The 27,398-nt window shown below is 47.4% G+C and overlaps 1 protein-coding gene across 5 annotated transcripts in view; it reads left to right on the top strand.

The window, feature by feature from the left end:
* The window catches only part of scai (suppressor of cancer cell invasion), a 246,501-nt gene that overhangs the window by 113,612 nt on the left and 105,491 nt on the right, over positions 1-27,398 (top strand). For all 5 annotated transcript variants that reach the window (XM_072488455.1, XM_072488456.1, XM_072488458.1 and 2 more), the window contains 5 exons: positions 2,688-2,786; positions 4,344-4,496; positions 16,906-17,007; positions 18,907-19,008; positions 23,148-23,226. In XM_072488455.1, the coding sequence (XP_072344556.1) occupies positions 2,688-2,786; positions 4,344-4,496; positions 16,906-17,007; positions 18,907-19,008; positions 23,148-23,226 (535 nt within the window). The remainder of the gene's footprint in view (positions 1-2,687; positions 2,787-4,343; positions 4,497-16,905; positions 17,008-18,906; positions 19,009-23,147; positions 23,227-27,398) is intronic.

Raw genomic sequence — 27,398 nt, 5'->3', positions numbered from 1 at the left:
CTCCACTGTGCCTCCGCCCTCCTTGTGGTCAACAGGTCAAACTCCGTCTGGAGTCGTCGCCTCTTCCTGTATAGTCCTTCCTCCGGGGCCTCCGCGTATTCGTTATCTACCCTCAAAATCTCCCCCAGTAGTCTTTCCCTTTCCTTGGCCTCTATTTTCCCCTTGTGGGCCCTGATGAAGATCAGCTCTCCTCTGACCACCGCCTTTAGTGCTTCCCATACTACTCCCACTCGGACCTCCACGTCGTCATTGGCCTCCAGGTACCTTTCGATACATCTCTGCACCCTTCCGCAGACTCCCTCATCCCCCAGTAATCCCACATCCAGTTGCCAGAGTGAACGCTGCTCCCTCTCCTCTCCTAGTTCCAGGTCCACCCAGTGTGGGGCATGATCTGAAACAGCTATGGCTGAGTACTCAGTTCCTTCCACCCTCGAGATCAGTGACCTTCCCAAAACAAAGAAATCTATCCGGGAGTACACCTTGTGAACATGGGAGAAGAAGGAGAACTCTTTGGCCATCGGCCTAACAAATCGTCACGGATCCACTCCCCCCATTTGGTCCATAAACCCCCTAAGCACCTTGGCCGCTGCCGGCCTTCTTCCGGTCCTAGATCTAGATCTATCTAACCCTGGGTCCAACACGGTGTTGAAGTCGTTCCCCCCCCCCCCCCCCCATTATCAGGTTTCCTACCTCCAGGTCCGGGATACGTCCCAGCATTCGCTTCATAAATCCCGCATCATCCCAATTCGGGGCATATACGTTAACCAACACGACCTCCATTCCCTCCAGTCTGCCACTCACCATCACATATCTGCCTCCGCTGTCTGCTACAATGTTCCTAGCTTCGAATGACACCCGTTTCCCCACCAGTATGGCCACCCCTCTGTTCTTTGCATCCAACCCTGAGTGGAACACCTGTCCCACCCATCCTTTCCTTAACCTAACTTGGTCCGCCACCTTCAGGTGCGTCTCCTGAAGCATGGCCACGTCTGCCCTCAGTCCTTTCAAGTGCGCGAACACTCGGGCCCTTTTAATCGGCCCATTTAGGCCTTCCACGTGATCAGCCAAACTGGGGGGCTGCCTGCCCCCCTCCTAGCCATCACCCTCTCTAGGCCAATCCCACGTCCCGGTTCCGCACACCCACCTGTTCCCCAGGCGGCGCATTCACGCCCCGACCACCTTTTCTTTTACCAGTTCCTCTTCGATCTCTGCAGCAGCAACCCAGTTATTCCCCCCCCGCTAGATCCCCATCTAGCATGATTACTCTAGCATATTGCTTCCGAAAGTCAGCTGACTTCAACTGACCCCGGCTTCTCCCGCTCTCTCCTTGACCCCCCCCCCCCGGTGTGAGGAACTCCCATCTACCTTGCGCCTATCTTCTCGCCATCATCTTTCTGGCACGGGAACAAGAACAATAAGCCCAGTGTTCTCTAGAGCCGTCCCGCCCCTCGTGGCGCAGCTCCCTCTGCCGCCCCACTCCCATTCCCCATCCCCCGCCTATGTCTCTTCTTCCCCACCGGGGCCCACATTTCTCGGTGTCCCCCCCCTCCCCAATTTACATCTCTATATACATCAGCATTGTCGTTTCCCCTCCAACATCAGTCCCTCAGTTCTGATCCAGTTTCTCGTTTTTAATGAAGGTCCATGCTTCTTCCGCCGTTTCGAAGTAGTGATGCCTCTCCTGGTGCGTGACCCACAGTCGCGCCGGCTGCAACATCCCGAACTTCACCTTCTTCTTGTGTAGCACCTCCTTGGCTCGATTAAAACTCGCCTTCCTTCTCGCCACCTCCGCACTCCAATCCTGGTACACCCGTACCACCGCATCCTCCCATCTACTACTTCGTACCTTTTTGGCCCATCTCAGAACCACCTCTCTGTCATTGAAGCGATGAAATCGCACGATCGTCGCCCTAGGTGGTTCTCCCGCCTTTGGTCTCCTCGCAGGGACCCGATGGGGCCCCTTCCACTTCCAAGGGGCCCGAGGGGGCCTCAGCTCCCATTAGCGAGCGTAGCATCGTGCTCACGTAAGCCCCGCCGTCCGCTCCTTCCTCCCTCGGGGAGACCCAGGACCCGAAGGTTCTTTCTCCGTGATCTGTTTTCTAGGACTTCAATCCTTTCAATGCACTTTTTGTGGAGCGCCTCGTGTGTCTGCGTTTTGACCGCCAGGCCCAGGATCTCGTCCTCGTTGTCCGTCACCTTCTGCTCCACCACGCGGAGCTCCATCTCCTGGGTCTTTTGTGCCTCCTTAAGCCCCTCAATTGCTTGTAGCATCGGGGCCAGCACCTCCTTCTTAAGCAGCTCCACACACCGTCTCAAAAATTCGTCTTGGTCCGGCCCCCATGTCGCCTGGTCTCTCTCCGCCGCCAGCTTGCTCCTTTTTCCTTCTGCCCCTGTCCTCGAGGATTCTTCGCGATCTGGCCGCCGCCGCCGATATTTTTCTTTTTCGTTGGGGGGTACTCCCTGTTGTCTCACCCCACACCGGGTTTCGTCCCGAAAAAATTCCCCGTTGGGGCTCTTAAACGAGCCCGAAGGTCTGTTCGAGCTGGAGCCGCCGAAACGTGCGGCTTAGCTGGTCATCGCCGCAACCGGAAGTCTGTCTGCTGTTATTGTTGCAGTTGTAATTTTTTAAATGGTGAACTAGTTGTAGTTCCATATTACACACTAAAAGCAGTTTCTAATTTTAATAGGACCTGTCAGATGAAATTGAAGATTATACACATCGGTTCAACACTGAAGATCAACTAGAATGGAATCTTGTGCTACAGGAGGTGGCAGCATTTGTTGAGGTCTGTTTAATAGTAATCTGGAGTTATTGGAAAATATGAAAACAAGTTATTCAGTCGCTATGTCATATCTATGTGTTTAAAGTTACTTGTATTGTTAGTTAACTAACTTTTCAAATGAACCTTTTTTAACATTTATTCTGTTAATGCTGATGGGCTTTGATGACTAATTTAATGCAGTTGATGCCATTTGTGAATAGCTTAATTTAACTCCTGATGTGTGGTTCAACCCAAAATGGAAGAGTTTTAAATCTTCCCAAGATTCACTAAAACTCATCGGTTGAAATTAGAGTTTTGCCTGTTCTTCGTCAGGTAGTTGGAAGATTTGTCAACTTAATGGTAAGGAGGAAAGAAATAGACTTGTAAAGCCCCAATATTTGAAATCTACTTGGTGGCTATCAAGTAATATTGTTATTTTCTCCTGATTTGTTATATGAAGAATTATGTTCGTTAAATGATGGTAGATAGAGACTAAATGGTGCATGTAAAACAGAATATGCAAAAACATTAACTCATTAAGTTAACATATACCAATTTCCAGCCTTGGTTTGATTATGTATGGAATGTAATTTTTATTGAAGTTCATTCCAAAGTCATGAAGCTTTTACGAAACATGAAGGTAACTGACTAGAAATTGGCCATGTATTAACATGGTTTGTATTTGAACTGTCCATTTGTTGCCTGAAGTGTATGACGCCAGGTAGTAATAAATTCATGCACCATTGCAAGCCTAAAGTACAAAAGTAAAAGGTTCCAGTTAAACAAGGAGCCATCTTCATATTCCACTAAGTTTGTCTTATCAAATTTGTGACAAAGTGAATAATATAAATAAAATCAAATATTAGAGAAAGCTACAGTCATCTTGAATATTTTATAATAAAATATTTTGGAAATGGTATCGAACAACCTTGATTGTCCAGTATTTCCCTTTTGGCCCTTGTATTGTTCAATGTTTTAATATGTTGTACCAATCTATCTTCTATTTATATTACTTTATTGATGTACTAATCTCTACAAGCTTGAGCGTGGCATTTAAAATGTATTTAGCTCTTTATCAAATATGCACTGGGGCCGGGATCGAACCTGGGTCCTCGGCGTTGTGAGGCAGCAGTGCTAACCACTGTGCCACCATGCTGCCTTCCACCATGTAGTAATAATAATAACCATTGATAGCACACGTGTCCTACACTGTCGGGAACTCGGCCCGTCGGGGTGGAGCATCGGGGAGGGCCTCGCGTGACATCCTGAGGCTGTCCATGCGGCATGTGGCGTACTCCCCGAGTACTGCGTTTTCGAGGGGGTGGAGCATTGCAAAAGCGGCGCCACCTCCGATTTCGGCGCAAATGGGGATTCTCCGGCCAATCGCGTTTTGACATCGGTGACCGGAGATTCCCCCCACATTGTGTTTAGTTCTGGACACCTAAATTAAGGAGGATGTTAAAACCCTGGAGGGAGTGCAGAGGAGATTTACTAGAATGATACCAGGAATGAGGAATTTGAGTGTTTAGTGTTTGTAGTACCTTAACCAGGTTCAAATGTTGTTTGACCTTTTATTTCCAGGCAGATCCTGCGATTGTGTTAAATGATGACAACAGCATTGTGGTAACATCAAATCGCCTGGCGGAAGGAGTGGTCCCACCACTGGAACAAGGAATGGTAGCAGGCCAGCTGGCATTAGCAGATGCGTTAATCATTGGCAACTGCAGCAGTCAGGTGTGTATTTCTCTATCTTTTTACTGCTAAAACAAATACATTATCTTTCTCTATTTTTAGTTTTTACCATTACACAATACCCTGGTGGCATATCTTTATTAGACTGTACTTTGGGGTTCGTTTTATCAATCAAATTCCAACCTTGGGCTGGATTGGACGCTTTCTCTCCTGCCAGCAGGTTTGAAGGGGAAGAATGCATGTAAAATTCAGCGGGTTGCTTTCCCACTGCATACCTGCCCGTACCCAACCTGTCTGAAATTGTACAGGGTCTGGGGAGGCATCAGGCTACCTGCTCGCCTTTGTCTGTTGAGGCTCTTAAGTGTCCAATTAATGGCCACATGAGGGCTTCATCCTACTTATAAATGCCGTTGATGTTTTACCTGCAGAAAGGGGAATTCCCATGCTATTTGGAAAGCCTTGTGTTAAGCAAAGTGTGGGAGACGACCTCATTCGGGCACCCTGGGCCCAAAGACGATGCCTCCCTCCCATTTCTCCAAGGTCATATCCTCCCCTTGTAATCCTGCCCCAGCATACGTTTTTTTTAATTAAATATTTTATTGAAAATTTTTGGTCAACCAACACAGTACATTGTGCATCCTTTACACAATATTATAACAACACAAATAACAATGACCTATTTTATAAACAAAAAATGAATAAATAATAAATAACAAAAATGAAAACTAGCCCTAATTGGCAACTGCCTTGTCACAAGTAACACTCTCCAAAAATATAATTTAACAGTCCAATATATAATTATCTGTAGCAACGACCTATACATACTATACAGTATATATTAACAACCCTGAGAGTCCTTCTGGTTCCTCCTCTTCCCCCCCCCCCCCCCCCCCGATCCTGGGCTGCTGCTGCTGCCTTCTTTTTCCCATTCCGTCTATCTTTCTGCGAGGTATTCGACGAACGGTTGCCACCGCCTGGTGAACCCTTGAGCCGACCCCCTTAGGACGAACTTAATCCGCTCTAGCTTTATAAACCCCGCCATGTCATTTATCCAGGTCTCCACTCCCGGGGGCTTGGCTTCTTTCCACATTAGCAATATCCTGCGCCGGGCTACTAGGGACGCAAAGGCCAAAACATCGGCCTCTCTCGCCTCCTGCACTCCCGGCTCTTGTGCAACCCCAAATATAGCCAACCCCCAGCTTGGTTCGACCCGGACTCCTACTACTTTTGAAAGCACCTTTGTCACCCCCATCCAAAACCCCTGTAGTGCCGGGCATGACCAAAACATATGGGTATGATTCGCTGGGCTTCTCGAGCACCTCGCACACCTATCCTCCACCCCAAAAAATTTACTGAGCCGTGCTCCAGTCATATGTGCCCTGTGTAATACCTTAAACTGAATCAGGCTTAGCCTGGCACACGAGGACGACGAGTTTACCCTGCTCAGGGCATCTGCCCACAGCCCCTCCTCGATCTCCTCCCCCAGCTCTTCTTCCCATTTCCCTTTTAGTTCATCTACCATAGTCTCCCCTTCGTCCCTCATTTCCCTATATATATCTGACACCTTACCATCCCCCACCCATGTCTTTGAGATCACTCTGTCCTGCACCTCTTGTGTCGGGAGCTGCGGGAATTCCCTCACCTGTTGCCTCGCAAAAGCCCTCAGTTGCATATACCTGAATGCATTCCCTTGGGGCAACCCATATTTCTCGGTCAGCGCTCCCAGACTCGCGAACTTCCCATCCACAAACAGATCTTTCAGTTGCGTTATTCCTGCTCTTTGCCACATTCCATATCCCCCATCCATTCCCCCCGGGGCAAACCTATGGTTGTTTCTTATCGGGGACCCCCCCAAGGCTCCAGTCTTTCCCCTATGCCGTCTCCACTGTCCCCAAATCTTCAGTGTAGCCACCACCACCGGGCTTGTGGTGTAGTTCCTCGGTGAGAACGGCAATGGGGCTGTCAGCATAGCCTGTAGGCTAGTCCCCCTACAGGACGTCCTCTCTAATCTCTTCCACGCCGCTCCCTCCTCCTCTCCCATCCACTTACTCACCATTGAAATATTAGCGGCCCAATAATACTCACTTAGGCTCGGTAGTGCCAGCCCCCCCCTATCCCTGCTACGCTGTAAGAACCCCTTCCTCACTCTCGGGGTCTTCCCGGCCCACACAAAACCCATGATGCTCTTTTCAATCCTTTTAAAAAAAAGCCTTCGTAATCACCACCGGGAGGGACTGAAACACAAAGAGGAATCTCGGGAGGACCACCATCTTAACCGCCTGCACCCTCCCTGCCATTGACAGGGATACCATATCCCATCTCTTGAAATCCTCCTCCATCTGTTCCACCAACCGCGTTAAATTTAACCTATGCAATGTGCCCCAATTCTTAGCTATCTGGATCCCCAGGTAACGAAAGTCCCTTGTTACCTTCCTCAACGGTAGGTCCTCTATTTCTCTACTCTGCTCCCCTGGATGCACCACAAACAACTCACTTTTCCCCATGTTCAATTTATACCCTGAAAAATCCCCAAACTCCCCAAGTATCCGCATTATTTCTGGCATCCCCTCCGCCGGGTCCGCCACGTATAGTAGCAAATCGTCCGCATACAAAGATACCCGGTGGTCTTCTCCTCCCCTAAGTACTCCCCTCCACTTCTTGGAACCCCTCAACGCTATCGCCAGGGGCTCAATCGCCAGTGCAAACAATAATGGGGACAGAGGGCATCCCTGCCTTGTCCCTCTATGGAGCCGAAAATATGCAGATCCCCGTCCATTCGTGACCACGCTCGCCACTGGGGCCCTATACAACAGCTGCACCCATCTAACATACCCCTCTCCAAAACCAAATCTCCTCAACACCTCCCACAAATAATCCCACTCCACTCTATCAAATGCTTTCTCGGCATCCATCGCCACTACTATCTCCGTTTCTCCCTCTGGTGGGGCCATCATCATTACCCCTAACAACCTCCGTATATTCGTGTTCAGCTGTCTCCCCTTCACAAACCCAGTTTGGTCCTCGTGGACCACCCCTGGTACACATTCCTCTATTCTCATTGCCATTACCTTGGCCAGGACCTTGGCATCTACATTTAGGAGGGAAATAGGTCTATAGGACCCGCATTGTAGCGGGTCCTTTTCCTTCTTTAAGAGAAGCGATATCGTTGCTTCAGAAGTCGGGGGCAGTTGTCCCCTTTCCTTTGCCTCATTAAAGGTCCTCGTCAGTACCGGGGCGAGCAAGTCCACATATTTTCTATAGAATTCGACTGGGAATCCAACCGGTCCCGGGGCCTTTCCCGCCTGCATGCTCCTAATTCCTTTCACCACTTCTTCTACCTCGATCTGTGCTCCCAGTCCCACCCTTTCCTGCTCTTCCACCTTGGGAAATTCCAGCCGATCCAAGAAGCCCATCATTCTCTCCCTCCCATCCGGGGGTTGAGCTTCATATAATTTTTTATAAAATGTCTTGAACACTCCATTCACTCTCTCCGCTCCCCGCTCCATCTCTCCTTCCTCATCCCTCACTCCCCCTATTTCCCTCGCTGCTCCCCTTTTCCTCAATTGGTGTGCCAGCAACCTGCTCGCCTTCTCCCCATATTCGTACTGTACACCCTGTGCCTTCCTCCATTGTGCCTCTGCAGTGCCTGTAGTCAGCAAGTCAAATTCTACATGTAGCCTTTGCCTTTCCCTGTACAGTCCCTCCTCCGGTGCTTCCGCATATTGTCTGTCCACCCTCAAAAGTTCTTGCAGCAACCGCTCCCGTTCCTTACTCTCCTGCTTCCCTTTATGTGCCCTTATTGATATCAGCTCCCCTCTAACCACCGCCTTCAACGCCTCCCAGACCACTCCCACCTGGACCTCCCCATTATCATTGAGTTCCAAGTACTTTTCAATGCACCCCCTCACCCTTAGACACACCCCCTCATCTGCCATTAGTCCCATGTCCATTCTCCAGGGTGGGCGCCCTCCTGTTTCCTCCCCTATCTCCAAGTCCACCCAGTGTGGAGCGTGATCCGAAATGGCTATAGCCGTATACTCCGTTCCCCTCACCTTCGGGATCAATGCCCTACCCAGCACAAAAAAGTCTATTCGCGAGTAGACTTTATGGACATAGGAGAAAAACGAGAACTCCTTACTCCTAGGTCTGCTAAATCTCCACAGGTCTACACCTCCCATCTGCTCCATAAAATCTTTAAGTACCTTGGCTGCTGCCGGCCTCCTTCCAGTCCTGGACTTCGACCTATCCAGCCCTGGTTCCAACACCGTATTAAAATCTCCCCCCATTATCAGCTTTCCCATCTCTAGGTCCGGAATGCGTCCTAGCATCCGCCTCATAAAATTGGCATCATCCCAGTTCGGGGCATATACGTTTACCAAAACCACCGTCTCCCCCTGTAGTTTGCCACTCACCATCACGTATCTGCCCCCGTTATCCGCCACTATAGTCTTTGCCTCGAACATTACCCGCTTCCCCACTAATATAGCCACCCCCCTGTTTTTCGCATCTAGCCCCGAATGGAACACCTGCCCCACCCATCCTTTGCGTAGCCTAACCTGGTCTATCAGTTTCAGGTGCGTTTCCTGTAACATAACCACATCTGCCTTAAGTTTCTTAAGGTGTGCGAGTACCCGTGCCCTCTTTATCGGCCCGTTCAGCCCTCTCACGTTCCACGTGATCAGCCGAGTTGGGGGGCTTCCTACCCCCCCCCCTTGTCGATTAGCCATCACCTTTTTCCAGCTCCTCACCCGGTTCCCACGCAGCTGTATCTCCCCCAGGCGGTGCCCCCCCGCCCATCCTCTCCCATACCAGCTCCCCCCTCTCCCCAGCAGCAGCAACCCAGTAATTCCCCCCTCCCACCCCCCCCCGCTAGATCCCCCGCTAGCGTAATTACTCCCCCCATGTTGCTCCCAGAAGTCAGCAAACTCTGGCTGACCTCGGCTTCCCCCCGTGACCTCGGCTCGCACTGTGCGACACCCCCTCCTTCCTGCTTGTCTATTCCCGCCATGATTATCATAGCGCGGGAACCAAGCCCGCGCTTCTCCCTTGGCCCCGCCCCCAATGGCCAACGCCCCATCTCCTCCACCTCCCCTCCTCCCCCCATCACCACCTGTGGGAGAGAGAAAAGTTACCGCATCACAGGATTAGTACATAAAACCCCTCTTTGCCCCCCACATTCGCCCCACCACTTTGTTCGAACGTTCTTTTTAATAACCCGCTCATTCCAGTTTTTCTTCAACAATAAAAGTCCACGCTTCATCCGCCGTCTCAAAGTAGTGGTGCCTCTCTCGATATGTGACCCACAGTCTTGCCGGTTGCAGCATTCCAAATTTTATCTTCTTTTTATGAAGCACCGCCTTGGCCCGATTAAAGCTCGCCCTCCTTCTCGCCACCTCCGCACTCCAGTCTTGATAAACGCGGATCACCGCGTTCTCCCATTTACTGCTCCGAGTTTTCTTCGCCCATCTAAGGACCATTTCTCTATCCTTAAAACGGAGGAATCTCACCACTATGGCTCTGGGAATTTCTCCTGCTCTCGGTCCTCGCGCCATCACTCGGTATGCTCCCTCCACCTCCAACGGACCTGCCGGGGCCTCCGCTCCCATTAACGAGTGCAGCATCGTGCTCACATATGCCCCGACATCCGCTCTCTCCACACCTTCAGGAAGACCAAGAATCCTCAGGTTGTTCCTCCTTGCATTGTTTTCCAGTGCCTCCAACCTTTCCACACATCGTTTCTGATGTGCCTCCTGCGTCTCCGTCTTCACCACCAGGCCCTGTATATCGTCCTCATTCTCGGCTGCCTTTGCCTTCACGACCCGAAGCTCCCGCTCCTGGGTCTTTTGTTCCTCCTTTAGCCCTTCGATCGCCTGTAGTATCGGGGCCAACAGCTCTTTCTTCATTTCTTTTTTGATCTCTTCCACACAGCATTTCAAGAACTCTTGTTGTTCAGGGCCCCATGTTAAACTGCCACCTTCCGACGCCATCTTGGTTTTTGCTTGCCTTCCTTGCCGCTGTTCTAAAGGATCCACTGCAATCTGGCCACTTCCCTCTCCTTTTTCCATCCGTATCCAGGGGGGATTCCCTTCTGGTTTACCGCACAGTGTTTTTAGCCGTCAAAATTGCCGTTGGGGCTCCTATCAAGAGCCCAAAAGTCCGTTTCACAGGGAGCTGCCGAAATGTGCGACTCAGCTGGTCATCGCCGCACCCGGAAGCCCCCAGCATACGTTTAATTCCAGATTTTTATTGTATTCAAATTTCACCATCTGGTGGAATTTGAATGCAGGTTCCCAGAGCACCCTTTGTCTCTGGAGTACTAGTCTAGCGACAATACCACTAATACCATTACGCCGCCAACTCAACAAAAAATTGCTGCACTGAGTTCCTGAGGGTTGTGTCGTAGGCCGAACCATTTTCAGCTGCTTCATCAATGACTTGCCCATAACATAATGTCAGAAGTGGAGATGTTCGCTGATGATTGCACAATGCTCAGCACCATTCACAATCATTCACATTTCCTCAGATATTGAAGCAGTCGGTGCCGATATGCAGCAAGACCTGGACAACATTCAGGCTTGGGCTGATAAGTGGAAGTAACATTCAAGCCACAAGTGCCAGATAATGACCATCTACAACAAGAGAGAATTTGACCATCTCTCCATGATCCTTTTTTAAATTATAAATTTAGAGTACCCAATTCATTTTTTCCAATTAAGGGGCAATTTAGTGTGGCCAATCCAACTACCCTGCACATCTTTGGATTGTGGGGCGAAACCCACGCAAACACAGGAAGAATGTGCAAACTCCAGACAGACAGTGACCCAGAGCCGGGATCGAACTTGGGACCTCGGTGCCATGAGGCAGCAGTGCCAATCCACTGCGCCACCGTGCTGCCTCTCTCCATGATATTTAATGGCTTTACCATTGTTTAATCCCTCACTCACTATTAACATCTTGGGCCCCTTCCCCTCCATCACCCACTTGTGCACCATCGCCGCATTGGCGGCACAGTAGTACCCACAGCGGTTGGGCAGCGCCAGCCCCCCCCATCCCTACTCCTCTCCAGGAACACCCTTCTCACCCTCTGAGTCCCTCGCGCCCCCACAAACCCCATTATCCTCCTGTTCACCCGCCTACAAAAGGCCTTCGGGATGAACTCGGGGAGGCACTGGAACAGGAACAAAAACCTTGCGAGCACCGTCATTTTGACTGACTGCACCCTACTCGCCAAGGACAGCGGCAACGCGTCCCACCTCTTAAACTCCTCCTCCATTTGCTCCACCAGCCTTGTGAAATTAAGTCTATGCAGGGCCCCCCAGCTCCTGGCCACCTGGACCCCCAAATACCTGAAGCTCCTCTCCGCCCTTTTTAGTGGGAACTCGCCAATCCCCCTCTCCTGGTCCCCTGGGTGAACCACAAACAACTCTCTCTTCCCCATAAGAACATAAGAACTAGGAGCAGGAGTAGGCCATCTGGCCCCTCGAGCCTGCTCCACCATTCAATGAGATCATGGCTGATCTTTTGTGCTCTCAGCTCCACTTTCCGGCCCGAACACCATAACCCTTAATCCCTTTATTCTTCAAAAAACTATCTATCTTTATCTTAAAAACATTTAATGAAGGAGCCTCTACTGCTTCACTGGGCAAGGAATTCCATAGATTCACAACCCTTTGGGTGAAGAAGTTCCTCCTAAACTCAGTCCTAAATCTACTTCCCCTTATTTTGAGGCTATGCCCCCTAGTTCTGCTTTCACCCGCCAGTGGAAACAACCTGCCCGCATCTATCCTATCTATTCCCTTCATAATCTTATATGTTTCTATAAGATCCCCCCTCGTCCTTCTAAATTCCAACGAGTACAGTCCCAGTCTACTCAACCTCTCCTCGTAATCCAACCCCTTCAGCTCTGGGATTAACCTAGTGAATCTCCTCTGCACACCCTCCAGTGCCAGTACGTCCTTTCTCAAGTAAGGAGACCAAAACTGAACACAATACTCCAGGTGTGGCCTCACTAACACCTTATACAATTGCAGCATAACCTCCCTAGTCTTAAACTCCATCCCTCTAGCAATGAGCATGTTGAGCTTGTACCCTGAGAAATCCCCGAACTCCCTGAGGATCCTCATTACCTCCGGCATTCCCCCCACCGGGTCCGCTAACCAGCAACGGGCCCAACAGATCCACATATTTTTTGTAAAATTCGACCGGGAAACCGTCTGGCCCCGATGCATTCCCCGCCTGCATGCTCCCTATCCCTTTGGCCATCTCCTCCAACCCAATCGGGGCCCCTCATCCCGCCACCAGTTCCTCCTCCACCTTCGGGAACTTCAGTTGGTCCAGAAAGGGGGCCATCCCTCCCTCCTCCAGTGGGGGCTCAGACCAATACAGTTCCTCATAAAAGTTCCTGAAGACCCCATTGTTGCCAACCCCACTCCACACCCCCCCCCCCAATCCTTAACTCCCCCAATCTCCCTAGCTGCGTCCCGCTTCCGAAGCTGATGCGCCAGCATCCGACTTGCCCTTTCCCCATATTCATAAATCGCCCCGTGGGCCTTCCTCCACTGCGCCTCCGCCTTCCTGGTGGTCAACAGGTCGAATTCGGCCTAGAGGCTACGCCTCTCCCTAAACAGTCCCTCCTCCGGCACCTCCACATACCTCCTGTCTAGCCTCACCATCTCCCCCACCAGCCTCTCCCTCTCCCTCTGCTCTCTCCTCTCCTTGTGGGCCCAAATGGAGATCAGCTCTCCCCTAACCACTGCCTTCAGCGCCTCCCAGACCATCCCCACTCGGACCTCCCCGTTATCGTTGGCGTCCAGGTATCTCTATGCTTCTTCGGACCCGCTCGCTCACCTCCGCGTCCGCCAACAGCCCCACCTCCAAGCGCCACAATGGGCGCTGGTCCCTCTCCTCCCCCAGCTCTAGGTCTACCCAATGCGGGGCGTGATCCGGACTGGCTATCGCCGAGTATTCGGTATCCTCTACTTTCGCAATCAGCGCCCTGCTCATAACAAAAAAGTCTATTCGGGAATAGGCCTTATGAACGTGCGAGAAGAATGAAAATTCCCTAGCCCCCGGCCTTGCAAATCTCAAGGGTCCACCCCTCCCATCTGGTCCATAAACCCCCTCAGCACTTTAGCCGCCACTGGCCTCCTACCCGTCCTCGACCTGGAGCGATCCAGTGCCGGATCCAACACCGTGTTAAAGCCCCCCCCATTATCAGGCCCCCCACTTCCAAGTCCGGGATCCGACCCAACATGCGCCGCATTAAACCCGCATCGTCCCAGTTCGGAGCGTACAGGTTTTTGGCATCCAGCCCCGAATGAAACACCTGGCCTACCCACCCCTTCCTCAATCTTACCTGGTCTGCCACCTTCAGGTGTGTCTCCTGGAGCATGACCACATCCGCCTTCAGCCCCTTCAGGTGTGCGAACACCCGGGCCAGCTTTACCAGTCCGTTCAGCCCCCTTACGTTCCAGGTTATCAGCCGGATCAGCTACCCGCCCCCCTCCGCCGCCGACTAGCCATAACCCGTCCTCGGCCAGCCACGTGCCCACACCCGGCCCGTTCCCCATGGCGGCAGACCCCCGTCCCAACACCCTCTACTCGCTTCAGTTCCCCCTTGACCACACCAGCAGCAACCCGGTTTTCCCCCACCCCCCAGCTAGGACCCCTCCTAGCTGCATTGCTCCCCCCATTGCACTCCCACAAGTCAGCTGACTCCTGCTGACCCCGGCCGCTCCTGCCTCTTCTTCGACTCCTCCCATTGTGGGACTTCCCCTCCCCCTCCATTACCCACCAGCAGGCTCTCCGCCTCCCCCTTCCATCCCAAGCGCGGGAAAAAACCCGCGCTTCCCCGTCCCGACCCCACCTCCTCCAGCCTTCAGCGCGGGAAAAAGCCCGCGCTTTCCACCTGCCCGGCCCCACCTCCTCTGTCGCAGCTCCTTTTACAGGCCCAGTCCCCTCACCCCCGACTCGGGCCTCCCCCCTCCCCCGCAGGGTCCCATCCCCCCTACCGGCCATCCACCCCCTACTCTGTTTACTTGCCCCCCTCCGAGTGCGCACCTGACAGACCCAACCAAAACAGTGCCCAACCACACCGAACCAAAACTGAACCAGAACAAAGAACCCCCCCCCCCCCCCCCCCCCCCCCGGTCAAAATGTAACACAACAACAGCAATCCCCGACCATCCCCACACCTGACCCCCCCACCCCGACCCTCCGTTTGTGTCCAGCTTCTCGGCCTAAACAAATGCCCACGCCTCCTCTGGGGACTCAAAATAATGGTGCTGGTCCTTGTAGGTGACCCACAGACGCGCCGGCTGCAGCATGCCAAACTTCACCCCCTTCCTGTGCAGCACCGCCTTCGCCCGGTTGTACCCGGCCCTCTTCTTCACCGCCTCCGCGCTCAAGTCCTGATATACTCGAACCTCCGCATTCTCCCACCTGCTGCTCCTCTCTTTCTTGGCCCACCTGAGTACACACTCCCGATCAGCAAACCGATGAAACCGCACCAACACCGCCCGCGGTGGCTCATTAGCCTTGGGCCTCCTCGCCATCACTCAATGGGCCCCTTCCAGCTCCAGGGGCCCCTGGAAGGACTCCCATCAGCGAGTTTAACATGGTGACCACGTTGGCCCCCACGTCCAGCCCCTCCGGGAGGCCCAGGATCCGCAGATTCTTCCGCCTCGACCGATTCTCCATCTCCTCGAACTGTTCCTGCCATTTCTTGTGGAGTGCCTCGTGCGCCTCCACCTTTACTGCTAGGACCAAGATCTCGTTCTCGTTATCTGAGATCTTTGGTTGGACCTCGCGGATCGCCACCCCCTGGGCCGTCTGGGTCTCCAGCAGTTTATCAATAGAAGCCTTCATCGGCTCCAGCAGGTCCGCTTTGAGCTCCCTGAAGCAGCGCTGGATAACCTCCTGCTGCTCCTGCGCCCACTGCATCCACGATGCCTGGTCCCCGCCCGTCGCCATCTTGCTCCTCTTCCCTCGCACTTTCTTTGGCTTCACCACCACTTTTTTAGTCGCCCCGCTCCTGGTCCAAGCCATACACTGTCGGGGGAATGTTGCAGTCTTCTTCCCACACCGGGAAATGTTGAATAAATGCCGTTTGGGGGCCCTGAAAAGAGCCCAAAAGTCAGTTCCAAGCGGGAGCTGCCGAACTTGCGACTTAGCTCTGCATAGCCGCAACCGGAAGTCTCCACAAAATAATTAAAGACAAGCTTACCTAGGCTCTTTGGTGTGGTGGGATGCCTGTCGTGCGAGTGGTAACCACTGCTCTTGTCTGGTGCCGCAGACTACAAATTTGTTGGCCATCCGATTTGCCAAGAGCTCTCTAAGGTGGCACTTCCTCCTGAAAAAGGGGAGGCAGACTTGCCTTAATAAAATTAATGCTAGTCCCAAGGTTAAATTGCAATGGGTAGCCATCAAGATCATGGACAGGCTCCCCCTGACCTTTTAGCTGGGAAGTGTGTGGGAACTGCGGTGGTCAGTAAAATCTAGCCTTTAATTCTTGCTGGGAACATTTCCCAATTTTTGTTGAACAGAATACCATATGGTATAAGGCAACAGTGCAATACCCTTTTTCCCCAACTGGAGTGAAGGTTAAAGCGGAAACTCCCTGCAGGACAAACCATGCTTCGCAGAAGTACACATCTTTTTAACAAATCAGGAAATGTCAGTGGATCAGGTAGTCAAACCCTTCCAAACGAACAAAAAACTTGAAAGTAAAAGTAGCATTTGCATCTGAACGGGTGTACCTAGCAAAGAAAATAAATGTGTATGTGAATATTAAGAGCTCTAATTGCCCCATATGAGATGAACAACTAGCACAGACTGAGAATCAAACTTGCAACCAATTGGAATTTATATGTTGGACTATTGAAGGACAAACCCCTTTCAAGTGGAATTAACATAGATTATAGTCATTCAAGAACAAATCAAACGTCGTCGTAGGTAGTCCCTCAAAGTCGAGGATGACTTGCTTCCATACTAAAAATGAGTTCCCAGGTGACTTGAGGAGTCCAGAGCGTGACCTATAGTCTCTGTCACAGATGGGAAAGACGGTGATTGAAGGAGTGGGTGGATGGGGTGCCCGGGTTTCCACACACACCTTTTGCTTTTGATGCTTGACTTCAGATCGGTGATGAAACCCGAGGTTTTCAACTCCTTCCCAGATGCTCTTCCTCCGCTTTGGTGGACCTGGGCCAGGAATTCCTGTAGTAGCAAACATGTAGTAGCAGTTTGTGCGCTGTCACATCTACTTCATTCATTTCCAGAAAAAGTATGAGCACAGATCTTACATTCCCTGTTTTGGGGCCAAGTAGAAATTGAATACAAGCTCTTTTTAAAAAGAAGTTGAGCGATTTTCTGTATCATTAGATATGCTGGTAATGTGGCAATGTCAGTTTTTGTTGTTCTGTACATTTACTTGAGTCTCTTTTTAAAATTTTAGGTTAAGTTCAGTGAGTTAACTATTGACATGTTCAGAATGCTGCAGGCTCTGGAACGGGAACCCATTAATTTGGCTTCACAATTAAACAAGACTGGATCACAGGTGAGTGAAGATTGCTGAGTTTATCGATGATTTTTTTGAACATGGAAGCAAATTCTAATTTGTGTGATAAATTAAACCAGAACCAGGTGAAATATGTTTTCCCAAGATAGTGACACACACAACAAGTTGTATTTGGGGGGGAATTTTATATCGTCAGTCTGATGCACAACGTATATAATACCAATTGATTTTTTACCTGATTTTGCTTATGCATGTTTTGATGTGCAACTTGATTATGTTTTGCTGCTAACCTTTTAAGGCAATGCTGATGTACAAACATGGAAATAATCTAAATAGGTCTTTAACTATTTAAATGTGATTGTGTACTATGGCTTCTCTGTGGAAAGAAGGCAAGACCCAAGTTGGGGTCAGGAAAAAAAATAGTATGGCATAACTAGGGAAACAAAACAGAAAATGCTGGAAACACAACAGACCAGTCGGGAATTGTGAAGGGGTCTGATAAGTTTAACATTTTGGGTGTGAATCTTTCAAAACAGAAAAAAGGTTTGTATGCAAAGCTCTAACTTATTTGTTTCGCATCGCATGTTGACTGACCTGCTTTGTTTCCAGTATTTTATATTTTTGTTTAAGACCTCTGGCATCTGCAACATTTTTTGCTTTTATTTGAATAATTTTTAAGATTTTCATTTGCAGTTTGGTGTTCCATACAAATGGCAGATAATCTCAAAACTTCAGATAAATGTTTTGTTATTTTACCATCTTCCATTTGAAGCTTTCCTGTCAGAATTTCCTATTAATTAACAATTAGAAAATTTATTGGTATAAAATTATTATTGCTGATCTATTGGAACAGAAAACCTATTTATGACATTGCTGTTTTTCTTTTCTTTGCTTGAATGGGGGTCCACAGGTCAGTCAATCTGAAATAAGTTGACAGTGTAAAGGAGCACTGGATTTCTCCACCAAAACTATTAATTACACTTACTTTTGACCAACAGGATGAATATTTGTGGTTGGGTAGATCTTGTTTTAATTTCACTCTTGCCCTTTTCCATCGCAAATATTTATTCAATACAGTTGCCGAGCAGTAAAATTTTAATAACTTCAGTTGTGAATTTCCATACTTCTGGCCCACTGCATAGATAAAACTTTACAGGTTCCCCTGATGATTCAGAAGTAATAACCATCAATAAGTCATAGAAAATTAGGCATCCCAAATTTGCTCCCAATTCCTTGCTGAGGTATTTGTTGGTGATCATAATTATGTACAGCTTTCCCGAAATAGAAAGGCGAAAGTAATTCACCAAGTATATGAGTGCCAAATCGAGACTGGTTGCGCTGTCTTCCACAGTGAATAGTGCACACAACCAAAGGTTGTGCAAGAACTAAACCTATTTCACTGAGGTACCAAAGTGCAATTTATGGCTGTGAAAGTGTGCAAAAGCGAGAAATGAAGAAGGGGAAAAATAGTTTTAAAAGTCTCAAGCTGGCAGAAATGGAGGGAAAGAAGATTTACCAGGAAAAGTTTGTGTGGCTGCATCAATTCTAATGGTGTATTTGTTCAGTTTCGTTGGTCGAGGCTTCCTCAATGAGTGTAAAAATCATGATTCTACATATCCATGAGTCACCTGAGCAATTATATGGCATTTTAAAATTTATCGATCCTGTTCTGGTTTAAGAAAAGTGTGGTTTAAGAAAAATGTGTTTTACTTTTTTGAGTTGGACTGCAAAAATAATTTTCAAGCCTAGTAGAAGTGGTTCTTTATTAAGGTAAATTTTGAACAGTTTGAATGGGCAGATTGACTTGAATCAGGGAATGGTATATGTTAACTTATAGGGAATGGTATATAGCCTATTGTGGAAACTCCCGCGCTGCAAAAGGGAGCCAGTAACTCCGGAAAATATATGGTTTGCATTATGTATTTTTTTTCTCTCCAGGAGCCAACAGAAAAACCATCAAAACGAGAGAATCCTCACAAATATTTGCTGTACAAACCAACATTCAGTCAACTGTACACATTTCTTTCTGCATCTTTTAAGGTTTGCTAACTTTCCAATGCTGATGATCGTTTGATAGGACGATCACAGAATGCATTTGAAACCGTTTTCTAACAATATGACAAGAACCCAATAAAGAACAGGCTATTTTAGATCTAGTATTGACCAACAAGGCAGTGTTGATCACTAATCTTGTACTAAAATATTCTGTAGGAAAGAGTGATCATGATGATGTTTGACAATAAGTTTGAGAGTGATATGGTTAAGTACAACCTAGGAAATTATGCCAATTATGGAGATATGAGGGGAGGGTTGGCTGAGGTAGAGTGAGAATTGGATTAAAAAATATAACCATAGATAAGTATTGGTAAACATCTTACGAAATAAGCTACAATTCTCAAAGAATATACATTCTTTCGGCAGAAAAATTCAACTGGAAAGTTGGTCGATCCATGTTAACTAGAGATGCTCGGATTAAAAGAAGGGACTCGCATGTTACCAAAAAAATAGTCAACCTGAGGATTGGAGGGTTTTAAAAATCAATGATGAATAATAACAAAGAAATTGATGAAGCATGGACAGAATATTAGAGTAAACTAGCAAAAAACATGAAAATAGATAAGACGTTTTACAAGTATGTTAAAGGAGAGAATTTAGTGAAAGTAAACAAGAGTCCATTAGAAGCATAAGACGTAGGAGCAGAAGTAGACCATTCAGCTCGAGCCTGCTCCGCAATTCAATGAGATCATGAATGATCTGATATGATAATCTTCAACTCCACCTTCCCACTGTATCTCCATAACTCTTAATTTTGATTCCCTTACTGATTAAAAATCTGCCTATCTTGGCCTTGAACATACTTAACTATCCAGCCTCTACAGTCCTCTGCGATAAAGAATTCCATAGATCCACTACCCTCAGAAGAAATTCCTTCTTATTGTTGTTTTAAATGGATGACCTCTTACTCTGAGATTATGCCCTTGGTCCTAGACTCTCCCACAAGGGGAAGCAATCTCTCAGTTTCTCAGGCAGAAACAGAAGAAATTATACTTGTGAATGAGGAAATGGCAAAGACAAATATTTGGGGTTAGATTCTCTGCCGGCGGGATGCTTCGATTTGCCGATAGCCCAGGGGGTTTCCTGACCGAGTGGGGCAGCCCCACAGTGGGAAACCCCATTGACCAGCTGGAGTAACGGAGCATCCCGCCGGGGGGTGAAACGGAAATGTGGCGAGGCAGAGAATCCAGCCCTTTGTAACATAGCCCTTCACAGTGGAAGACACAAATAACAGTGGAAAATTAGGGAACCCAGAGTCTAATGTGAATAAAGAACTATGGAATTATATTAGCAAAGCAAAAGAGCTGGGAAAATTAATGAGGCTAACAGCTGACCGTCTGTGTGGAGTTTGCATGTTCTCCCTGTGTCTGTATGGATTTCCTCCAGGTGCTCCGGTTTCCTCCCACAGTTCAAAGATGTGCAGGTTAGGTGAATTGGCCATGATCAATGCGCAGGTTTAAGGGGATAGGGCGGGAGGGAGTGTGCCTAGATAGATTGTTCTTTCAGAGGGTCGGTATAGACTTGATGAGCCGAATGGCCTCCTTCTGCACTGTAGGGATTCTATGGTTCTTCATGGAGACCAAGTCCTGTCTTCACACTAAAGAATCCAACTCATGCACAACATTAAGACTGAAAGCTAATTAAAATATGTAGAAAATCCAAATATCAAATACATTTAGTGAATGCCAAGTTGCTAAATTAACTGAAATGTGCCATTGTGATTTTAAAATTAATGTAAAAACTTTGATGAGCTCTAGTTTCAGTTAAGATACCTTTCATGCTGTTGCAATTGTTCATTAACGGAGGTTTTCAAGGAATTTCTTTTTTTTTTTTTGTAACCTCTGGTAACTGAGAAGAATGTCAAGTGAGAATGAAAATTTTATTCATCTGTAAATGATATTCTCTTTTCAAAGGGGCGTCACGGTGGCACAGTGATTAGTACTGCTGCCTCACAGCATCAGAGACCCGGGTTCAATTCTGGCCTTGGGAGTGTAGTTTGTACTTTCCCCCCCCGTGTCTGCATGAGTTTCCTCCGGGTGCTCCGGTTTCCTCCCACAGTCCAAAGGTGTGCAGGCTAGGTGGGGTTACAGGAATAGGGCGGAGGAGTAAGCCTAGTTAGGGGGCTCTTTCACAGAGTCGGTGCAGACTCGATGGGCCACTGTAGGGATTCTATGAAATTACAATCTAATTCTAATGTTAATTCTTACACCATTGACCAAAATACATGGTCAAATCTCAATTATTAACTGAAATGTTAAAACAGTTAAAAGTTGGATACATTTTCAAGAATACCTTCCTTGACCATTTTTCTTTGTTTGTGATAAATTGTGTAAGTGCATTTTTAAAAAATGTTTTCCTTATTGGGTGATGGTGAGGGTCACACATCAACTGGATCCCACAATTGTGCCAATGTTGCTGTTTATCTAAGAGACATGAGTAAAAGAGATAAAATCTCCCATGATTATTATTCTATCTACCCCAAATAAACTGGCGAGAAGAGGTAGCAAAAAGGAATGGAGTTCTTCTAATGTGTGCAGAACCTCTTTCTTATCGAGCCAACCCTGCTGAATCTAGTAATGGGAAATGAAGCAGAACGGATAAGAGATGTGAGTATAAAGGAACATTTAGGCAATCTGATAATTGGAGTAAGGATGAGGATAAATATTAAAAAGGATGTAAGTAAGACAAAGACTGAAGAAATTAATTGGAAAAGAACTGATTAAGGGGATGAGGAATTGCATTAAGAACATAGACAGAAAGGAAATGATGCCGAAAGGGAATATGAAATTGTTTGGAAAGAAGTTGATTGGACCATTAAAAAGGCAAAGAGAAACCACAAAATTAAATTATCAAGAAATATGAAAACAAACGGTAAAGTATTCACTGGCTCATAACCAACAAAATAAAATCCGGGTAAAGATAGGATCACTAAGTAATTAATTTACAGGTAATGACAAAGAAATGACTGAATTATTAAATAATTACTTGGTATTTACAAGGGGCCCTAATATGATGGGCAAAACATCAAAAAGAAATCAAAATAGATACAAGTAAGCTAGAAATGGGAGAGGATCAGAAGGATCTGGGGTTATAAATAAATATATATAAAAGTGGTGATACAAGTTAATGAGGCCATTAAAAAAAAAAGCAAATAAAGCCCTCTGATTTATTTCCAGAGGGTTGGAACTGAAAAAGATAAATGTAGTTCAGCTTGTATAGAACATTGGTTAGACCACACTGTTCTGTGAACAGTCCTGGTGTGCAGTTTATAAAAAGGACATAGAGACACTGGAGCATGTGCTAGAATATGAGAACGAAGACTGATCTAAATCATCTTTAAGTAGTCTAAAAAGCATTTAGTGAAAATTAATATTTCTTGTCCAAAATGCAAGGATTTAATCAGTGAAATGGTTTATAATACATCAGAACAGCACTGAATACTAATCTATTATTTTTGTGCTTTGAATTTAAAAGTGACGAGCAACAATAAAGTTAATGATCTCATAGAATCACTACAGTGTGTGGATGGCTCGGCGGCACAGTGGTTAGCACTACTGCCTCATGGCACTGAGGACCTGGGTTCGATCCCAGCCCCCGGGTCACTGTCCTTGTTGAGTTTGTACATTCTTCCCGTATCTGCGTGGATCTCACCCCCACAACTCAAAAATATGTGCAGGGTAGGTGGATTGACCACTCTAAATTGCCCCTTAATTGGAAAAAAAATAATTGGATACTCTAAATTTATAAAAAATAAAGAATCACTACAGTGCAGAAGGAGGCCATTCGGCCCATTGAGTCTGCATCGACCCTCTGAAAGATGATCCTACCTAGGCCCAAGCCTCCACCCCATCTCAGTTACCCCACCTAACCTTTTGGACACTAAGGGGCAATTTAGCATGGCCAATCCACCTAATCCACACATGTTTGCACTGTGGGAGGAAACTAGCACCTGGAAGAAACCCACTCAGACACAGGGAGACTGTGCAAACTCCACACAGTCACCCAAGATCGGAATCAAAACCGGATCTCTGGCACTGTGAGGCAACAGTGCTAACCACTGGTGTTTTAAAGACAATAATACTACATGCAATTTCAATGATAAATATTTGTACTTTCATTTTCAGGAGCTGCCTGGGAATAGTGTGCTCCTGGTCTATCTGTCAGCTACTGGCGTGTTTCCTACAGGTCGTTGTGATTATGAAGGTATAATAAAGAAACACCTCCAGTAATTTTCTGGGTTTGAATTGAGTTCAAAACAATTAGACTTAATTTGCAGGGAAGGGGTTTGTGGGAAATTTTATTGAAAACCAGAGAATTTTTCAATTTCATCGATTTTTGTTATTAATTTATGGGACCTCTGCTTCAATAGCAAGGTTTGCATTTATTGCCCATCCCTAATTGTTTTTGAGAAGGTGGTGGTGAACCATCTTTTTAAAAACTGCAATTCATGTGCTGCAAGCCTACCCACAGTGCTGTTGGGGAGGGAGTTTCAGGATTTTGGCTAAGTGACAGTGAAGGAATTTCTCTATAGGTCCAAAGCAAGATGGTATGTGACTTTGAATGAAATTTATAGACGGTGGTGTTCCAGAAGACATAGGAGCAGAATTAGGCCATTCGGCCCATTGAATCTGCTCTGCCATTCAATCATGGCTGATATGTTTCTCATCCCCATATTAATCAAAAACCTATCTATCTCAGTCTTAAAGACACTCAGTGACTTGGCCTCCACAGCCTTCTGCGGCAATGAATACCACAGATTTTAAATACTTTGATTAAGTATTCCCTGAGTCTATTTTGTTTGCAAGATTAAGAGCTTCCTAAGACTAATTTTGCAGCTGAGCATTTTTATACTGAGTATTAATTTAGTGGTCAGTAGATCGATGTGATGCAACTAATGCATGGTGAAGAAAATTGGCATGTTGTCTGCCTTTGTGTGCTTGTTCGCTTCTCATTTTCAGTCCACATTGCTGGCTAGCAGCAATGTGAAAAAGAGAGCCAAATGTATAAGTTGCTTCCTGTCAGTACACCGTCTCTCCAATGGTAAATCCTCAGTTGTGCCTCCTTTTGGTGACACATAGAAACTTGGTCCCTCATGGCTCCAGGCGACAGCTTCAGAGGAACTTTGAGGAGAGTTCGCCCCTGCAGTTTGCAGTCCCACTGGCATGTGGACACATTCTAGCACTCATGAACTAAACTCTCAGCCAGGGGGAATAGCTCCTGTTCAGGATCCTGATGTTTGGGCAGCCAGGGTCTCTGTAAAATTTTCCCAAGCTTGCACTCTAAAGAGCACACTCCAGTTTTTCTGCAGATCATTCGCAACACAGGGCACGGAAGTTATAAATGAGCAGTCCAACTCACTTGGCATAGATAATAGGTGCTGCAGGCTGTCTTCGATGGTGGGGGGGACCATCATGTCCCCCTGGTCAACCACTGCTCACCTCAAACTGGGCAACCCTCCTAGTAAGGTGCTGACCCACCGCAGGCCATCAATTTCTTTGGCTACTTGGTGCTTAAGAGTCCCTGCTAACAAGTGGACAGAATTCATCGTACCAGGCAACAAACAAAAGAAACTGAAAGAAAGGTGCGAACCCTTCGATTGGCAAGCTGACTGACAGGACCATATGCACAGGACTGACCGACCACTTGCAGCTTGATAATATTGCTTTATTGGTGTTGAAAATCAAAGCCTTTCAGCTTGTCTTTTTAACATTACTTGTCCCGCTCCCAATATTTTTCACTGTGGCCCTCTTTGAATCTGGTCCTTGGTTTCTCTGCCTCACACACTTTGTTAATTCCCCCTTTTTGTCATTTGTTTGTGTGGTTGTTTCCTCCTCCTCTGTCTCCATGCATAGGTTCCAATCCCCTGCCTTTTTAGTTTAAACCCTCCCCAGTCACTCTAGCTAATGCATCAATTCCGGTCCTGCCCAGGTGTAACCCGTCCAGTTTGTACTGGTCCCACCTCCCCCCGAACCGGTCCTAATGCCCCAGGAATCTGAAACCCTCCCCCTCACACCATCTCTTCAGCCATGTATTCATCCGATTTATCCTGCTATTTCTACTCTGACTCGCACGTGGCAGTGGTAGTAATGTGAGATCGCTACCGTTGAGGTGCGACTTCTCAACTTTCTTCCTAACTCCCTATATTCTGCTTTAAGACCTCATCCCTATTTTTACCTATGTCATATGTACCACGAACACTGGCTGTTCACGCTCCCCCTCTAGAATAATCTGTAACCGCTCCGAGACATCCTTGACGCTAGCACCAGGGATACAACATACCATCCTGGAGTCTCGGCCACAGAAACGCCTATTTATTCCCCTTACAATTGAATCCCCTATGACAGCACGGTAGCACAAGTGGAAAGCACTGTGGCTTCACAGCGCCCACAGTCCAAAGACGTGCAGGTTAGGTGGATTGGCCATGATAAATTGCCCTTAGTGACGAAAAAGGTTAGGAGGGGTTATTGGGTCACGGGATAGGGTGGAAGTGAGGGCTTAAGTAGGTTGTTGCAGACTTGATGGGCCGAATGGCCTCCTTCTGCACTGTATGTTCTATTGCCGTACCACACTTTTTACTCCTCCCCTCTGCAGGAGAACCACCATGGTGCAACAAATTTGGTTGTTGCTGCTTTCCCCTGAGCGGTCATTCCCCTCAGCAGTATCCAAAGTGGTATATCTATTTTGCAGGGGAATGGCCATAGGAGATTCCTGCACTGCCTGTCTAGCTCTCTTGCTCTGCCTGGTGGATACCTATTCCCTTCCTGCCTGTGGAGTCTGAGCCTGCGGTGTGATCTTCTCTCTGTACATGATATCCACGATACTCTACCTTGTGGATGCTCCAGTGTCCCCAGCTGTCGCTCCTGCTCCAAAACCTGGGCTTACAGGAGTTGGAGACACCTCCTGCGAACATGCTGACTCCAGGCACTGGAAATGTTCCAGTTTCCCACATGGAACAAGCGGAGCAAACCACGGCTTTGGACTCTCCTGCCATGACTTGCACCTTTAAATTAAATCTTTGGACAATGCTTGATTTCAGATTATATCCAATTCTCTAGGGCTCTTCTTTTCTAGTCGTCTTTACGACCAATGATGCAGATTATAAATCACAAAATGTATTTTCAAACTATAAGTGATAAACCTGACGTTACCTGCTACTTACCAATCAGCTCTCTCCCTTGTAGTCTCAACTGCTGCAGCAGGACAGTCCTACTCTCTGAAGATTTAAACGGTTACCAAACAAGGAGAAAAAGCAAAAACACCTCTTCCTGCTCTGCATCGAATTCCCACTCTGTTTCAAATTCCCAATAAGCATATTCACTCTGATTGTGTCCTCTCCAATTGCTCATGCGTAAAGTTCAATGATGGGCATTGGCAACTGAGAGACGGGCATTGATGGTCATAACCTCTGTAGGCTGACTGTTAGGAAGGGCATCGGCAGAGGTGAGCAGAAAAAAAAAGCTCAACTACCTGAGAAGAGGGCATAGAGAGAATAGGGACCAGCAAATTGTGTGCCTTCTCATCCCAATGTCTTCCATGCAGCAGAGACTGCCATTCCGAGTGGGGCTCCACACCAGGCTATACATAACACAGAGTTGAGCAGCATAGTGCAAATCATTGCCTTATGTGATATAAGTTCAATTTAGTGTCTTTGAGCGTTTTTTCAGGTCTCTGTCTTCAAATGTGAGTGGTGTTCCACGTGGGGCCTAAACAGTATCTTGTACAAGGAAACTTTCGATAATTCTAGCTATACATGCTAAATCTGTATTTGTTTTTGTGATCATCCCTCAACACAGTTTGTGGATCTCATACACACCGGCTTCTCTACATTTGAGCAGATATTAAATACATGTTACGTTTATCTACATCAACTGTCACCTGCCAGATGTAGACTCATTCTCCAATGCATCTAGATTAGATTATTATCTTTTTTCTGAAAAATGCTCTGACACCAACATGCATGTCATCTGTTTTACCGAGCTCCTCTAACATCTTCATCTAGATCATTGATATAAATCATGAAGAGAAGCAGCTGTAAAAGTTGCCACTGTAGAATTCCATTTGTAACTAGTCTCTGTGCAGAAATGCTGGAACCAATAGCCAATCTCTGTATATGAGAGTGCAGTGGATTCTCCATCCAACCTAAGTTCTGTACTCCAATTCCCGAGGAAGCTAACATGAACTGTAGTATGCTGTGTGACACCTTGTCAAAAGCTTTTAAAGTCAAAATATACAATGACTTTTGAGCTACCTTCATCCATCAACCTAATAATCTCCTTTCAGGAATTTAGCCACGTTGCTAATTTGTTCTCCATTAGGTTGGTTGTACAGAGTATCTCAAAATATCCTTTCTAGATTCATACACAGAAGGAAACCAC

This window comes from Scyliorhinus torazame, chromosome 22, assembly GCF_047496885.1.
Source record: "Scyliorhinus torazame isolate Kashiwa2021f chromosome 22, sScyTor2.1, whole genome shotgun sequence".
Lineage (NCBI taxonomy): Eukaryota > Metazoa > Chordata > Chondrichthyes > Carcharhiniformes > Scyliorhinidae > Scyliorhinus > Scyliorhinus torazame.
This window is presented reverse-complemented; position numbering and strand designations above follow the sequence as displayed.